General features: G+C 37.8%; 1 protein-coding gene across 4 annotated transcripts in view; it reads left to right on the top strand.

Annotated features, from left to right (window-relative positions):
- The first annotated feature begins 1,763 nt into the window (after nt 1-1,763).
- Nucleotides 1,764-17,779, top strand: part of Lsm14a (LSM14A mRNA processing body assembly factor) — a 60,945-nt gene continuing 44,929 nt past the window's right edge. For all 4 annotated transcript variants that reach the window (XM_071604569.1, XM_027941177.2, XM_027941176.2 and 1 more), the window contains exon 1: nt 1,764-1,884. In XM_071604569.1, the coding sequence (XP_071460670.1) occupies nt 1,764-1,884 (121 nt within the window). The remainder of the gene's footprint in view (nt 1,885-17,779) is intronic.

Genomic DNA, 17,779 nt, shown 5'->3' with positions numbered 1-17,779 from the left:
CATGAACACTCTAGTAAAGGAGATGGACACACACAAATAACTAAGTGGACATATTGGGGAGAGATAATGCTATGCAGGAAAAAAAAACAAGCTGAGCAAGGAGATATAAAGTGATATACTACTTTTGTGTGTGTGTGTGTGTGTGGTGCTGGGCCTTGTGCATGCAACGCAAGCCCTCTACCAACTGAACTTTACCCCAGCCCCTTTTTTAAAAAATTTTATTTGCAGTACTGGGAATTGAATCCAGAGGTGCTCTACCACTGAACTACATCCCCAGTCCTTTTTGTTTTTTATTTTGAGACAGGGTCTCCTTAAGTTGCAGAGAACTTGAGATCCTATGGCCTCAGACTCCCAAGCCACCGATTCCAGCAAGTAGCAATATTTTAAAAAGGGCAGAAAGGAAAGCCATCTCTGGAGGTGACAGGGGCACAGATCGGAATTAAGTGTGAAAGTTCTGTGTACAGAGGTGAGAAATGCAACTGAATGGGGAAAGGAGATAACAAGAAGCCAAAATAAGGAGTCTTGTTTTTCCTTTTGTGTGACATGGAGTCAGAAGATTAGTGAGCAGAGGAGGGACATGACCTGACTTAGATTTGAACAAGATCCCTCTGCCTGTGAATCCAGTAAAATTAGATTTGAACAAGATCCCTCTGCCTGTGAATCCAGTAAAACCTATTGAAGCAGGTTCACAGTGGCGCAAGCCTGTAAATTTCAGCCACTCAGGAGGCGGGTAAGTTTCCAGCCTTGGAAAGTTGGTGAGACCTAATTTCAAAAAAAAAAAAAAAAAATGAAAAAAGGTTGGAGACATAGTTCAGTGGTAGAACGCCCCAGAGTTCAATCCTCAGTGATTCAAAAACAAAGAATCAATGTGGAAGAAAAAAAAGAGAGAGAACTCTTACATTCCAACTGGAAGGCTAAGGAGACTATCCTTTATAGAAAACTAAGAGTTCGCAGAACTGATCAAAGTTACAGGCAAATACTTGGGATTGGTCGGTGTACAATAAAATGAAGAGCTAGGAGCTTGGATCCGGGCATTTCAAGTGTTGGACAGAACAGGGCTAAAAACCGAATCTTTGGAATGGAGTCCCAGCTCCTCTGCGAGCAGCCCGGGATGCCGAGCCGAGGTAAGGGGCACTCGTTTAGTGTGACAGATGTTGTAACAGCTCCCTGAGAGCTCCGAGAGGGCGCGGTTGGCTCAGCAGGGTGAAAAGCCGGCTTAAAAGGACGACCTGCAGCTCTCCCGGAGCTTGGAGGCCGGAGGTAACTTTCCAGGTAGAGGGAACTGTTTACGGAGGCACTGGGCTCCTGACAAAGTACGACGAGTCTGGAAATGGCGGAGGCCAAGGTCAGGGCCAAAAAAGGAGACCAGCACTTCTCCAGTCCCGCCACGGTGTCCCAGAGTCATGAAACACTGCACCTCTGCCCGGAATTCCCCTTAAACGCTAAGACCAGGCCAAGCGGCGCAACTGGGACTTACAGACGCCGCCGAAAAATCGGGAGCGGCCCGCGGTCGCCCAAGTCTCGCGAGAGTTCGGCCTCGCCCGCCCAGCATGCCCCGCGCCGCCTCCGCTGCCGCCGCCGCTGCCGCCGCGCCGCGGTTTGAGGGCGGGAGGCTGGGGGAGGGTAGCGGAGCCGGCGCCGCGGCCATGTTGGATCTGAGGCGGCTGCTGTAGGCGCCGACGGAGCGAGCGGGCGTGCGGAGCGGCGACAGCGGCGTGGGATCTGCCTCTCTGCGAGCGGCCCGGAGGGGCGGCGGCGGCGCCATGAGCGGGGGCACCCCTTACATCGGCAGCAAGATCAGCCTCATCTCCAAGGCGGAGATCCGCTACGAGGGCATCCTCTACACCATCGACACCGAGAACTCTACCGTAGCCCTCGCCAAAGGTATGCCGGGGCTGGCCTCGGGGTGGGGGACCGGGCCGGGCGTCCACTCACTCGGGGCTGCACGCCGCTCTCGGCCCGCGGCCTCTTCGCGCCCACCTCCTCCCTCGGTCGTCCTCGGGGAGGCCGCTCCCTCCCGGCCCGGCGTCGCGGGCCGGGCCGCGGCCTCCCCGAGCTCCCCGGAGGTCCCCGCCTTAAATCCGGGGAACTACGGGACCGAGTGCGCGACGATCGGGGCGGTGCTGAAGTCCGAGAACCGACCGGAGAACACCGAGATACGTGTCTTCCAACTCCGAAATTCGGTGGTTCTGTCGTCTCGTCGCCAAACAAAGCCGGAGTATTCAAAGAATTTTTCCGCCTACCTTGAGTTTAGTGCTGACTCGTGGATTCCCCTGCACCCATTTTTTTTTCCACGTTCTTAATTTCAACTCGTTGCAATTTTCCTCAAGTGAACGATAAAGTAATGTGCCAAAACTTTGGGTTCAATGTGCGACACGTATGATCTCGAAATGCCATTGACCATCGAGCAGATCACATCCCACTTGTCTCATCTGTGATAGTTACCTGTTAAACCGGAATCCTCCTGTTTCCCAGTTGTGCAACCGTCTCTTTGGAGTGCACATCAAAATGTTTGCTGTTGACCCCAAGGGCCTGTTTCTGGAAACATGGTAGGTAGGAAAGTTTAAGCTTGACCCAGGACCCTTGCTCACAGTTCAGGTTCAGATCTGAGTGGTCTGTGGCCGCTGACCGACACCGGTAGATGCGCGCTTGGAAAGGGAGATTTGTTGAGGAGGAAGGTGTCCCTACCCAGAGTATTTAGTAAGCATCGCGAAGTCTGTGGGTTTTGTTTCCGTTCACGTGCATAGGGCCTTTGCTCCGTCAGGAAATCAGAAAGAAAATAAACTTTAGCCTCTAATCGGAAAGGAAATCTCACAACAGTTTGTATCACGGAGAAGGAGAAGCAAGATTACCCAGGTAATTTTCCCAGCATCTCAGAGTTATTATAAACAGCATAACATGGTAGGGACAGATGTCCAGGGTAGGAAGAAATTTTCTGAATCTAAAATTATTAACTCGTTAATTGATAGAAAAGTTGTTTCACAGTAGCAAAAAAGTTTTAATGGCATTTTTTAAATGCTCTATTAGTCCCTTTTAATAGTGCTAGTGTTGAGACAAACCTTATACCTGGGTAAAGAATCTCTTTATATTACAGAACTGTGTACTATTGGGACTGAGAGTGTGACCCTGTTGTAGAGAACTTGCCTAGAGTGCTTGAGGCCCTGCTTTCTGGGTTCCATCAACAGCACTAACAAAAAAAAATTTTTTTTAAAGGAACCTTATGCTATAAAAGAGTAGTTTAAGATGATCTACAGTTGGATTGTGGTGATAATTGCACAACTCAGTAAATTTACTAAAAAAAAAAAAATACTTGAATCGCATGCTTTTAAAACTTAGCAAGTTTTTTTTCTGAAAAACAGTAGCTGACCTCTGTGGTTCTTGCTATAGTCCCAGCTACTTGGTAGACTGAAGCAGGAGGATTGCTTTAGCCAGCAGTCTTCTCATGACTCATTCATTGCCTGTTAAAATGGGTTAGTTCTTTGTCATCTGTTTAGAAACTCACTTTACTTCAGGGTGCATAATTTTGTTTAGTGGTTATTAAAAGACTTGACCAGTAATGCATCTTAAATGACTTATTTTGGTTGTTCTTTAAAAACTATTTTTATATTAAGTTTTTTATATTTGACTGTATACTGTAGTGGCTTAGTTTTATGTCTTTATGAAATCATGAAAAATGTTCTCTAAAATACTTGGTGAGAACCACATATAGGTTGAGAACAGTGTTTCTCATTAAAGCAGCTTAATAACTTTTTAAGAAAAATTTTTTTTGTAGTTGTGATGGACACAATACCTTTATTTTTATTTATTTTTATGTGGTGCTGAGGATCAAACCCAGGGCCTCACACATGCTAGACGAGTGCTCTGCTGCTGAGCCATAGCCCCAGCCCCAACCCATTAATAACTTTTTTAAAAAAATATATTTTTTAAAGATCTGAATTTAAAAGATGTCTTGCCAGCTTAGTGATTTATCAGTGAGTTGGCTGTGTTCCCTTTACTTCTCACAAAGAAAAGAGTTCATACATTTTTGAGATTTCCAAGATATTAATTTCAATCGTTTTCTTAAGTTATGTACTTTTGTACATGAACCTAAAGATGTGTATTTTAATGTTCCATGTTTAAATGTGTCTCTTCAACAGATACTAAAATCAATAAATATTGTATTTGTAATAGTTAAATTCATCACATTAAATTTATGACATCAAACAATTTGTTCCTTTGTCGTAACAATGTATGAATTTAACAATATGAATACAGCAATTAAAAATGTTTAATCATTTAATTTGCATTTATGACATTGATATTTTCTTAAAATATTTTTAGTTGTAAGTGGTCCCAATACCTTTATTTTATTTAATTTATTTTTTTATATGGTGCTGAGGATTGAACCCAGTGCCTCATACTTGATAGACAAGCATTCTACCACTGAGCCACAACCCCAGCCCATTACATTGGTATTTAGTCCATACATAAATGTATTCTTTTTCTTAAGAAGTATGAGTTAATATATAATGGGTTTTTTGGAATTTAATCATGCTTACAAAAAGTGGAGTTGCCAGATCTTGATTATATTATCTATTTCTTGAAGTGAGGAGTTCAGTCTTAAAATTTTACAGTTTACATGACTTGTTGAATAATGTAATATCTGAAAAGTCTACTTTTTCAGAATTTGAAGAATGGTAGTCTAACAGATTAAAATTGAAAGTTTGCTCACAGAATTAGAATGTATTCTTACATACGGAGATCCTATTCCTTTTTATTTTTTATTTTGAGATAGGGATCACTAAGTTGCTTAGGACCCCACTGATTTGCTGAAGCTGACCTTGAATTTGCAATCCTCCTGCCTTATCCACCCCGGCTGTTTGGATATTTTTCTTGAAGCTATATACTTAGAATTTGAATTGCAGAAACATAGGGAACATGTGTCTTTATTAGGTAATGCCAAACAGTTTTCCATAATAATAGTTTATTACCTTTTACCTCAATTATTAGTATGTTACAGTTCTAATGGCTCCATATTCCTTGACAACAGTAATACTTGGCATTATATATTTTAATTCTAGCCAAACTAGTTGAATATGATTTTAATCTCCATTTCCCTGACTACTAATGATGTTGGATGTCTTTTCATATCTTGGCCATTTGAATTTCATTTTTCATGAAGTCCTTCTGAAATTTATTGCCCATTTTTCTATTTAAATGCATGTCTTTTTATAGAATTCTGGATTTGAATATAAATCCTTACTTGGATGTTTATGTTGCAAATATCTTTTCCCATTTAGTAGTTTCTTATGATGAACAGTTCTTCATTTTAATGTGACATGTTTATCAGGCTTTTCTTTGATGGTTAGTGGACTGGTCTTTTTCCTTCTTTGTTTGCTCCCTTCCCTTCTTTCCTTTGCTTTACTTTGCTTTGCTTTCCTTTTTTCCCCTTTTCTTTCCTTTGCTTTTTCGCCCTTTTTGGTGTGGTATAGTATTTTTCTCTGGTGTCATGGAAAATACTTTGATTTTGCTTTTTTTTACCTTTCGGTATATAATGCACCTAAAACAGATTTTGTGTATGGTGTGAGGCAGTTAGATAAGTCATTTGGCTTATATGGGTCCATATTATGATTTAGGTTTTTTGTGTTTGGGGTACAGGGGTTCTGGGATTTGGACTCAAGGGCACTTGACCACTGAGCCACATCCCCAGCCCTATTTTGTATTTTATTTAGAGACAAGATCTCACTTGAGTTGCTTAGCACCTCACTTTTGCTGAAGCTGGCTTTGAACTCTTCATCCTCCTGAGTTGCTGGGATTACAGGCTGTTTGTTTTCTACTGCATCCAGCTATAATTTGGGTCTTTTATTTGAAGAGTACTTATAATTTAAATATACCTCAAACTATATAGTGCTCTGGAAATTTTTGACTAGTTAACTTTTGATGTGGTATAGAATTAGTTTGACTATATGTCCTGGTTTACCCTGGTGGGAATCATCATTAATGCTTGTTCTAGCATAATTATTTGAAACATCCCTTTTCTCTCTTGAAAATGTATAGTTTGGATAATATGTGCGATCACATAATATAAAATCAAAAGTCTAATCAGAAAGGTTCTGCTCAATGGATGATGTCCTTTATATTCTGTTAGCGATTTCACTGACTAGCTTTAGTCCTGTCAAGTGAAACTAAGGTAAGCTTGATGAGCTTTGATCCTAGGAACCTAAGTAAATGTCAAGAGGTCTTAAAGGCACTCTGGAAAGACATTGATGTCAATCTATTAAGTGTGTTTGTGGCTAATCTGGATTACAGTTTGTTTCTGCAGTTTGTTGCAGTCTTTGTCTCAGCTCTGAGTTTATTTTCTTCTTAGTACTGATCATGACCTACACTTCATCTTCTTTGCTATTTGCATATATGTGCTTGTCTTCACCTTCCCTCCCCACTTCAGAGTCTGACCAACTGGGATGAACAAATGTTTATTTAGTGAGTGAGTAAATGGAAATTATTTAGCATTTTAGTTTATTAATCTTGTAAAAATCTCCTGGGGATACCTCCAAATAATGCTTTTTTATATTCACAATGTATTTTCCATTTAAAATTAAAATATCCAGCTTTCCCAAACAGGAGTATTGGAGAATTTCAGCTAGTAGGGATACAAAAGGATGCATTTTTATGACAAAATTGCCATTGTTGGGGAGATAAACTTTTTTATTTTGTGATTCCAGCTCAGTTATCATTTTCATTTAATATTTAAAGAAAAAATCAGTTCCAGATTTTGGAGGAAATTATCATGAAGTGCAATAGACATGAATAGTTTATAAAATAATTCCAGTTATATTTGCACCTGTATCTGTAAATGAATATATATAGTGCCAAATGAAATGAGCTAAAATTAGTAAAATTCTTATCTAAAATAAAGAATTCTTATGTATCTTACTTAGTTGTGCCTGGATAATAATTCAGATGGAAAATAGATTGCCACTGCATAAGGACAAGAAACTTCATGAAAAAATAGTGATTATGGGGCTGGGGTTGTGGCTCAGTGGCAGAGTGCTTGCCTTGCACATGTGAGGCACTGGGTTCGATCCTCAGCACCACATAAAAATTAATAAACGAAATAAAGATATTTTAAAAAGAGTAATTATATTAGACAATTGTTCTTAAATGATTTGCCCTTAAAATCAAGGGATTATTGGAAGGACACAAAAGTGGTAAATTGTAAACAGATTATTTCTTTAATCATCTGATAAGTTTTCACTGACGTAGTTTGTCCACTTCAGGATTGTTAATTAGACATGTAGTTGTAAACCATAGCCCCAGCAGAGAGTAGTAGAGCTTTGTATGATGGATGAAATACTTATAAGGTATTTTATTTATGTCTCATACAACTTAGAGATATTAATCTAGCAATTCACAAAATCACGACCTAGAACTGCAAAGATCTAGTGAAACTTGAAGCCCTAGTAAAGCCCTGGTTTCTTTTGGTTGCCCTATTTAGTGACGTTGCCAGAACTTGAAGCCTTGGAAACTTATTGTTGCTTTGTTGTTACAGAAAACTTGGTAACTCTGAATCTGAAGTTAGGTGCCCCAAACTGTACATTTTCTAATAATTTAAGATGAGCCATGACTTTGTGTACGAGAAATAGAGAAAACAGTAAGCCCAAAGAATATAATAGGAGAAGGAAAGAAATAAAAGTAAAGAAGTCTTATTTAGACTCAGAATGTGGAGCAGTAAAGCATTTACCTAAAATACATGAGGGCCTGGGCCCTGGGTTTGATTTTCCAGTACTGCAACAAAAACAAAAACAAAAAAAGAAAAAGAGAAAGAGAAGAAAAAAGAAATCTTATTTGTACATGATAACATACAATAATTTTGTATTTAATTCAGTGCCCCACTAATAACAATAACCGCAAAATAGTTTAATTGCTTCATGCTAGAAGATGCCTTCTATAAGAAAAGTTTACCCTTTCTCTCATGATGCTGTAAAGTTGTACTTCAGCTATTTTTAAATATGATATCATTGTTGTAAAATAATTTATTCACAAGAATCTTATTATAATTTTGTGGGGGTTTGGTTTTGTTTAGACCGGAAGAAAAGAGTTTTGACCATGGGCCAAGTAATTTAACTTTTCTTCATTCCCACCACTGTGGAGTGAACCCAGGGTAATTCGCTACTGAGGTACATACACCACTTTTTTTTTTTTTTAATAGTCTTGCTAAATTGCTGCTGACCTTGAATTTGTGATTTTCTACCTTAGCCTCCTGAATCTCTGGGAGCTGGGATTTTAGATTTGTGTTACTGTTCCTGGCTCTTTCTTTCTTTCTATTTTTGGTATTAGGTATTGACCCAGGGTCTCTTTACTACTGAGCTGTATCCCTAGACCTTTTTAATTTTTTATTTTGAGACGGAGTCTTGCAAAGTTGCTTAGCTGGCCTGGCCTCAAACTTGGGATCTTCCTGCCTCAGCCTCTAAAGTCACTGAGATTACAGGTGTGTGCCACCACACCCAGCTTCTTCATCTTTTCTTTTTTTTTTTTTAGTTATATAGATGGATCTTTATTTTATTTATTTATATGTTTTGCTGAGAATCAAACCCAGTGCCTCACACATGCTAGGCAAGCAGTCACTGAGCCACAACCCCAGCCCCTTCTTTATCTTTTCAATAGAGGTGATAACCATGCCCATCTTTCAGAGTCATACTGATAATTAAATGAAGTGATACTGAAATAACTAGTTTATTCTAAGTGCTTAATAAAGAGTAGCAATCCCATTGTTAATTCTAACCACGAGTCTTTAATACACCAACTTTATCAGGCATTCAGACCTGTTAATAATATACAGTGTCTTGATCTTACTACCTTTCACTGTGTCTCATTCCCCCTCACAACTTCACCTCTTTCCTATTAAATTTCATGGATAGTCATTACAATCGGTGCAAATACCCTGACTCTAACAATTCACAATAGCAAGACTGTGGAACCAACCTAGATGCCCTTCAATAGATGAATGGATAAAAAAAAAATGTGGCATTTATACACAATGGAGTATTACTCTGCATTAAAAAATGACAAAATCATAGAATTTACAGGGAAATGGATGGCATTAGAGCAGATTATGCTAAGTGAAGCTAGCCAATCCCTAAAAAACAAATGCCAAATGTCTTCTTTGATATAAGGAGAGTAACTAAGAACAGAGTAGGGACGAAGAGCATGAGAAGAAGATTAACATTAAACAGGGATGAGAGGTGGGAGGGAAAGGGAGAGAGAAGGGAAATTGCATGGAAATGGAAGGAGACCCTCAGGGTTATACAAAATTTCATACAAGAGGAAGTGAGGGGAAAGGGGAAAATAATACAAGGGGGAGAAATGAATGACAGTAGAGGGGGTAGAGAGAGAGAAGAGGGGAGGGGAGGGGAGGGGGGATAGTAGAGGATAGGAAAGGCAGCAGAACACAACAGACACTAGTATGGCAATATGTAAATCAATGGATGTGTAACTGATGTGATTCTGCAATTTGTGTACGGGGTAAAAATGGGAATTCATAACCCACTTGAATCAAAGTGTGAAATATGATATATCAAGAACTATGTAATGGGGGCTGGGGATGTGGCTCAAGCGGTAGCGTGCTCGCCTGGCATGGGTGCGGCCCGGGTTCGATCCTCAGCACCACATACAAACAAAGATGTTGTGTCCGCAGAGAACTAAAAAAATAAATAAATAAAAAGAACTATGTAATGTTTTGAACAACCAACAATAAAAAATTTAAAAAAAAATACCCTGACTCTATACCCATTCCCCTCTCTTGCCATTTTTACATCCAAGCTTGCAGAAATCATAACCATGGTTATATAAACATAGACTTACTGACCAGTTTTACTCTAAATTTATGTTAACTAACCTCAACAGTTATAGTCACTTCCCAAAAATCATATTGTTTTTCCATAGACCTTTCATTATACTCTTCTACTTGGCTATTCCATTCCTTTCCTGAGACCTCCTATACCTCCTTCATCTTTACCTTCAGCCTATTAACCTTTCTTTTTTTTTTTTTTTTTTTTTTTTAGAATTTTAATATTTTTTTATTTTTTAGTTTTCGGCAGACACAACATTTTTGTTTGTATGTGGTGCTGAGGATCGAACCCGGGCCGCACGCATGCCAGGCGAGCACGCTACCACTTGAGCCACATCCCCAGCCCGCCTATTAACCTTTCTTCCTTTCTGAGAAAATAGTAGCAGACAAGTGCTGTTGCACAATAGGGTGACTATAGATAACAGTATAGTACTTTTCAGAAAGCTAGAAGCAACGATTTTGAAAGTAATAAAGAAATGATAAATGTTGGAAGAGTTAGCTATGTTTAACTTGTCTAGCTTTATGTATGTATTGTTATTCTGGGGATTGAGCCTAGTATGTACCACTGAGCTACATTCCTAGCCCTCTTTATTTTTATTTTGAGATAGGGTCTCACAGAGTTTTCCAGGCTGGCCTCGAACTTTGGATCCTCCTGCCTTAGTTTCCTGAGTAGCTGGTATTAAAGGTGTGGGTTACTGTGCTCTGCTTAATTTAAATATCATGCAGTGTATCATGTATCAAAATATTACGTGGTACCCCGTTAATCTATGTACCAGTTAAATTTTTTTAAAAAGCAGACAAATACAGAATTTTTAATAAACTTATTTCACATCTACCCAGTTTCCTGCATTTTTGCCCTCAGACCTCTACCTTTTTGCTGGTCAAAATAAACAATTTTTACTTTGGCCTAAAACCTCCTTTCTGTTTATTCATTTTTCATCCCTCTTCATTACTCAGGTACATTGGCCCTGCAGTTTGCTATTCTCCTTAGTTTTTTTCTTCTCTAATATTTTTTTTCAATTTTCTTACAGATATATTATTATTCCTCTGATTTAAAAAAAAAAAAACAAAACTGCATTTCCTCTTTTCTGTTAACCCTATTTCTGCCTCTTTTTATAGCAAAATTCCTTGAAACTATCTATAACCACTTATGTCCCTTTGTTTGTTTGTTTTGTGTTGTTTTTTGTGTGTGTGTGTTTTTGGTGTCCATTTTTTTAAAACCCATTTCATTTAGATTTTTATTCCCACAGATAAGAAGCTGTTCTGATCAAGGCTACCACAAGACCTCTGTGTTTTTAAATCCAGTGGTCAGTTTTTATTCTCATTCTACTAACCCAGTCAACATTGTACAGCACAGTTGAGCTGTTCTCTGTGAAGTATTTTTATCACTTGACCTTATCCTGTTTTTTCTCATTTTTTACTCACTTCCTTTCAGTTTCCTTTGTTGATTTCTCAACTCTTAAACTTCCAAATGTTGAAAAGCTTCAGGACTCACTTCTCTCTTTTAATCTTTCTGTGTCTTTTTATTTTAGTATTTTTATTTTTCAAGTTGGGGGTCTTATTATGTTGACTAGACTGGTCTTGAACTCCCAAGCTCAAATAATCCTTCTGCCTCAGCCTCCCCAGTAGCTGGGATATAGGTATGTCACCAGGTATGGCTTAATCATCTGCAGTCTTTTGATGACCTCATCCAGTTCATAACTTGAAATATTTTCTATACATTACTAATTCCTTTCTCTGCCTATACCTCTCTGCACAATTTTTTTGGACAGGGAGGAGGTTACTGGGTATTGAACTCTGGGGCACTCGACCACTAATCCACATCCCCAGCCCTATTTTGTATTTTATTCAGAGGCAGGGTCTCACTGAGTTTCTTAGCACCTCATTTTTGCTGAGGCTAGCTTTGACTCAAGACCCTCCTGCCTTAGCCTCCTGGGCTGCTGGGATTACAGGCATATGCCACTGCACTCAGCTTTCTCTGAATTCTTGATCTACATGTCCAGTCACCTCCTTAATATCTCCACATCAGGGGATGGATAACTATAAAATCTCAGTTCAGTGTGTCCTAAATCTGTTCTTCCTCAACCTTCCTCATGTAATTGAATGACAGCTCCATATTCTAGTTGGTAAGGTCAAAAACTTTGGATTCATGCTTGATTCTTCTCATTTTCACACTTCATATGTGATCTGAACCTATCAGCTCTGTTTTCTTTATATATAGTTGTAGATGGACACGATACCTTAGTTTATTTATTTTTATGTGGTGCTGAGGATCGAACCCAGTGCCTCACACGTTCTAGGCAAGAGCTCTTACCACTGAGCCACAACCACAGCCCCCTGAGCCACAACCCCAGCCCGTCTACTTTCAAAATAGATCCAGAATTTGGATCTATTACCACCTCTTACCACCTCTTATTTTCTCTGGTTCATTATCTCTTGCTAGTTTAGTCAAAGACACTCTAAAGTTCCTGTTTCTTAGATCCAGTTAAGGCCTCTTGATTGACACGCTTATTACACAGTTTTACTTGACCACTGCTTTGTAATGAAAATTTTTTTAAAAGATGGAGTATTTGGATGACAGATTTTCTTACTGAACCTGTTTTTTGTTTTTGTTTTGCAGTGCTGGGGTTCAAACCCAGGGCTTTCTGCATGCTGGACAAGTACTGTATCATCACTGAGCTGTATTACCAGCCCAACCTGTTTTCTTGATGGCTTGATTGGTTGGGTGGCTGAAAATTTAAATATCTTCTGTATAGAACTTTGAAGTTACTGCTTTGCTGTCTTCTGACATTCTGGTATTGCTATTGCTAATCTGATCCTTAAGAATTTTTCTCTCTGGAAGCTTAGAATTTTTTACCCTAGAATTTTCAAATGTGATTATTGGGATTTCTCCCCCACTCCCCCCTTACCCCCAGTATTTCTCTATGGACCTTGTTGGATCTGCAGATGAGTCTTCAGACTCAATTCTCTGTGGAGAATCTAAAAAGTCATTTTCTTTCTATCTTGTTTCTGTTCCTCCCTTTTCCTGTTCCCAGTCTTTGGGTGGAGGAGGGAACCGAAGGCGAGCCATATTCCCAGACTTTTTTTTTTTTTTTTTTTGGAGATAGGGTCTCCCTGAGTTTCTGAGACTGGCCTTGAATTTGTAATCCTTCTGCCTCAGCCTCCCAAGCCATTGCTGGGATTACAGGTATAGGCCACCATGCCCAGCACTATTCCTTTTTGAAACTCCTAATGGATACATTTATCCTCTTCTCTTTTTCTCTTTTTTTCCTGTTTCTCTTACATTCTCATATCTCTGTCTCTTCACTTTTTTTTTTTTTTTTTAATCATTTGGGAGATTAAAAGCAGCTTAAAATATCAAGATTAAATTTAGGGATGGGGATGTGGCTCAGGCGGTAGCGCGCTCGCCTGGCATGCGTGCGACCCGGGTTCGATCCTCAACACCACATACCAACAAAGATGTTGTGTCCACCGAAAACTAAAGAATAAATATTTTAAAAAAAGAAGAAGAAAAGATAAATCTTTAAAAAAAAAAAAAGATTAAATTTAGACTATTGGGTAAAGACAGCAGAATGGACATGTTTTTACTTTTCCTCCCTGGTGATAAATTCTATCAGAACTACCTGAGAGGGACTTTTAAAAACACATAAATCAATATAAGACAAAGTAGTTTGAAATGTAAATAACATCACAAAATTATGGAGACTGAATTGACTTCTTAGCAGAAATGAGAATACTGCAACCTAAGTAGGCAGTTGATAAAGCCAAGAAGTAACCTTATTTGTATCCCTGAACTCCTAAAAGGCTCAGGAATTGTTATCAACAGTACAAAGGAAACTAGAGGGTATGAAGTATTTGTGGGTAAAGATGGAGCTAAAAATTTGCTTAAACAATGGTCAAATTTTCAAATCCCTCTGTATGTCATACAGTTGGTTATCTTCATGTATTCTCAGGATAGCATAACATAGTTTTTGGATAACCTAGGCACAGTTGAGCAGAGGTACCACACTTCGATGTCATTTAATGAATGTATGCATACTAGACGCCAAGACATCCATATTGAGAAAATATTAATCTGTTTCTCTTCTGATAAGTGGAGTTTTTTAAATACAATAATTAATGTTAAATTTTATTAAACCCGTTAAGTTTCAAGTTTTCAGTTCTATTTCAACAATGTTGACACAGGTGTGTTAAAATAGATGGGAAATCATAATGTAGAATTTAGGGGGGTTTTGCATATGTATATGAAAATTTTTTAATCATTCACCTATTTTCTCAAAAGAATAGAGTTCTAAAAACATTTATATCAAAGTGATCAAAAGTGGTCTATTTGTTACTCAATTTAAGTTTTTTTTTTTTTATCAGTGTCCTATGTATGAGAGATAGGACATAATGGGTTGTGTCATTTTAGCAACTATATACAGTTATGTAATTTTTTTTCTTCTCAACAGTCTTCCTGTGTGTAATTCATGTACTGTAGAATTAACTCATTGTAATTGTACAATACAGTGACGGTTGTGCAGCCATCACCATAGTCCAGTTTTAAACAATTCCATTATCCCAGAAAGCTTTGTGCCTGGTTACTCAGCACCTGCTCCTGTCCCTAGTCCTAGAGTACTTTTCTATACTCTGCTTTGCTTTTAATATGTAATGCTGATGCACCATGCAGTGTTTAAAATTCTTACATTCTTAGAGACCTTAAATTTCAAACAGTTACACAGTTTGTCCACACTTATTTGCAGTTTCACTTATCTTTCAGTTTCCCTTGGTCAATCATGGTTCAAAAATATTAAATGAAAAATTTAAAAGATCAATTCATAAGTTTTAAATTGTATGCCATTCTGAGTAGTTTGATGAAGTCTTACACAGTCCTGCTCTGTCTGTCCAGGATGTGAATCATCCCTGTAATACACTACCCTACCTTTAGTTAGAGGTACCATCTTTGATCTACTGTCAAAGTATCACAGTATTAGCAGTGCTTCTGTTTCAAATAATCCTTATGTAGTAACCTAAAGCTATGTATCAAAAATACCTCCTCACCTAATTTTATCATGTAGGCATTGTATCATCTTTATATCACAAGAAAGGTAAATATAGTACAATCAAAATTTGAGCTGGGCATAAATTTTTATTTATGCGGCTCAAGACATTGAGGCAGGAGGATCACAGGTGCAAAGCCAGCATCGGCAAGTTAGCTAAGCTATAAGCAACCTAGTCCTGAGACCCTGTCTTAAAATAAAACAAGGGCTAGTGTGTGGCTCAGTGGTTAAGCATCCTTGAGTTCAATCTCTGATACCAAAAAAAAAATTTTTTTTTTTTTGAGAGGGAAACTATATTCACATGACTTTTATTATAGTATATTGTTATTTTTTTGTTATTGTTAATCTCTTACTGTTTCTAATTTATAAATTAAGCTTTATCATTGATGTGGGTGTGTATATACCCTATAGTGTATATAGGTATCACTGGGGGTTTTGGAATATATCAACTTAGCTATAATGGGTTTGGTGGGGGTTTTTGTTTTGTTTATTTTGTTTTTGTTTGTTTGATACTGGAGATTGAATGCAGAGGTGCTTTACCACTGAGCTACATCCCCAGTCCTTGTATTTTTGACAGGGTCTCACTAAATTGCTAAAATGCTGAGACTGACCTCAGATTTATTAGTTTTCCAAGATAGATGAATAAAAACTACCTTCTATGTGCCTAAAACCAAAACTTATGCAACTTTTTGGGGTTTTTTTCCCTTTGCTCCATTTTCCAGGTTTACATAATTTGAGATTGTAATTACAGATTCTTATTATATTGCTTGTTTTTTTAGAATCCTTTAAGAACAGTTTTATTAGCAATATTGATATAGATAAAAACTTTTAAGTTATTTCACAATTCTTTTAATTCATTTGGCTGAAATTTTCTTTCCAAAAAGAATAAAGAAAAAATATTCTTATTGGTCTTTTTGTTATTTCACATGTAAAATATTTTGCCTTACCAGGTTTCTTTTCCATTGTACTCCTTAACATTGTTCTGTTGTTCCCTGGCATTTACTGCTACATGTGAGAAGCTAGATACTAGTCTGGTTCTCTTTTCTGTATAACAAACATATTGTTGGTGGATTTTCCAGCAACTTCCATTTGAACTCTTCTAGGACTTTTTCTTTAAACATTCTGTCTTGTATTGGGTGGTCCTGTTGATCTAAAGAATCAAGCCTTTCTTTAGCTCAGGAAAACTATTTGTTCTTTTGATCATTGTTTCTCATTGTGGAGTTCTTTTGACAGATATATAGTTTTAAACATTTATCCTCCATTATTTTTGTATATTTTCTAGCTTTTAAATTTTCTGTCCTGGATTCTGAGACCTTTTCTCGAATTGGTCTTTTGGTTCACCAATGTGTTAGTGCCCTTCTGTTTTATAGTTACATTGAGTTTGAGTGAAATGAGTGTGAGTGAGAGAGAGAGAGTGAGTGAGTGAGTGTGTGTGTGTGTGTGGTTTTTTAAATAAGAAATCATTGATTATGATAAAAATTTTCAATAACTTAGTGAAAACACCTCTCTCTCTACAACCTGTCATTCAGGCCTCAGTATCTTGTGCTTGGCTTTCAGAGCTATCCAGTTGATAATGTAAGCATATATGTAAGACTACCTGGAGTTTTTTGTTGTTGTTTGTAATTTTTCTCTTTTCGTTCACAGCCTGTTCTTGTTTATTTATCATAGAATGCAAGCTACATCTTAATATTTCCTGTATTGATTTGGTATTTTCTATTTCCTATATTGACTTGATTTGTATGTGTGCTGTGTGCTCTTATTGTTAGCTCTTTTTGTTTTTGTTTTGTTTTTTTTAATTTTTGTCCTAGGGATTGAACCCAGGACATTACATATACTGAGTACATACTCTACCACTGATCTACACCCTTAGCCACCCAGGTAGATTTTTTAAATACCCAACCTACTTGTGCATGTGGACATTTTTCTAAAGCTCAGTGTATGTGGCAGGGAATACTATCAAACTTCAGTTATAGAGGCAAGCTCTAGTGGTCTATTAGTGAAAATACTGCTATGAGTTTAGCACATTTCCAACCCTATTTTTTTTAATATACCAAGATTTACAAATGGAAGTTTAGAATGAATGTTTTTGACATTTGATTTGTGCTCTTTTAACAGTGACTTAAGTCACTGTCCAATTTCTTAATGCATACCTCATTCCTCAGTGTGACTGATCCTCTTTGAACAATTACTTACTGAGTGCACATGGGAGAGACACTTTACCCTGTTTTGAGGGATTATTTCCTCTGAGTAATCAAATAACCAAAATAGAACACAGTTAAATTTCCTTATTGCCATTATTTATTAACTTATGTGTTTTATGGTACCCTTAGTGTGTTGTTCCACAGAAAATATTCTAGAAGTCTACGTTCTTGATAGCCATACTTTTTTTTCCTCACCCCAGGAAAAATATATCAATGAATATACTTACTTGAAGTTAAATGACAATGCTTAGAAGCTGTGAACTTGGCAGAACTTCTGAGAAAATGATCTAGCCTCCTACCTTTGAATGAACAATGAATACTCAAAATAGACATGTAAAATCTGCCCCTTTTCCTGAAACCTCATATCCAGTCAATCTTACTATTCCTCTTTTCCTTATTTTTTTTAAATTGTAGGTGAACCCAATACCTTTATTTTATTTATTTATTTATTTTTATGTTGTGCTGTGTGAGGATCAAATCCAGCTATAACCCCAGACCCCTTTCTATTCCTTTTGATTTTACCTCCTAAATTCTTTTTGACTCCCTCTCTTCGCTGCATCTTCACCATAACCACCCTGACCCAGACCTCTGTCACCTCTTATCTGGCCCACAAGTAATCTTCACAAAATCATGTCACTTCTTTTGAAATCTTTTAGTGGTTTTTAGTTCTTGGGAAAACTGAAATTCTTACCTTGCTCCTTGGTGCCTTTATT

The sequence above is a fragment of the Marmota flaviventris genome, chromosome 18, assembly GCF_047511675.1.
Source record: "Marmota flaviventris isolate mMarFla1 chromosome 18, mMarFla1.hap1, whole genome shotgun sequence".
NCBI lineage: Eukaryota > Metazoa > Chordata > Mammalia > Rodentia > Sciuridae > Marmota > Marmota flaviventris.
This window is presented reverse-complemented; position numbering and strand designations above follow the sequence as displayed.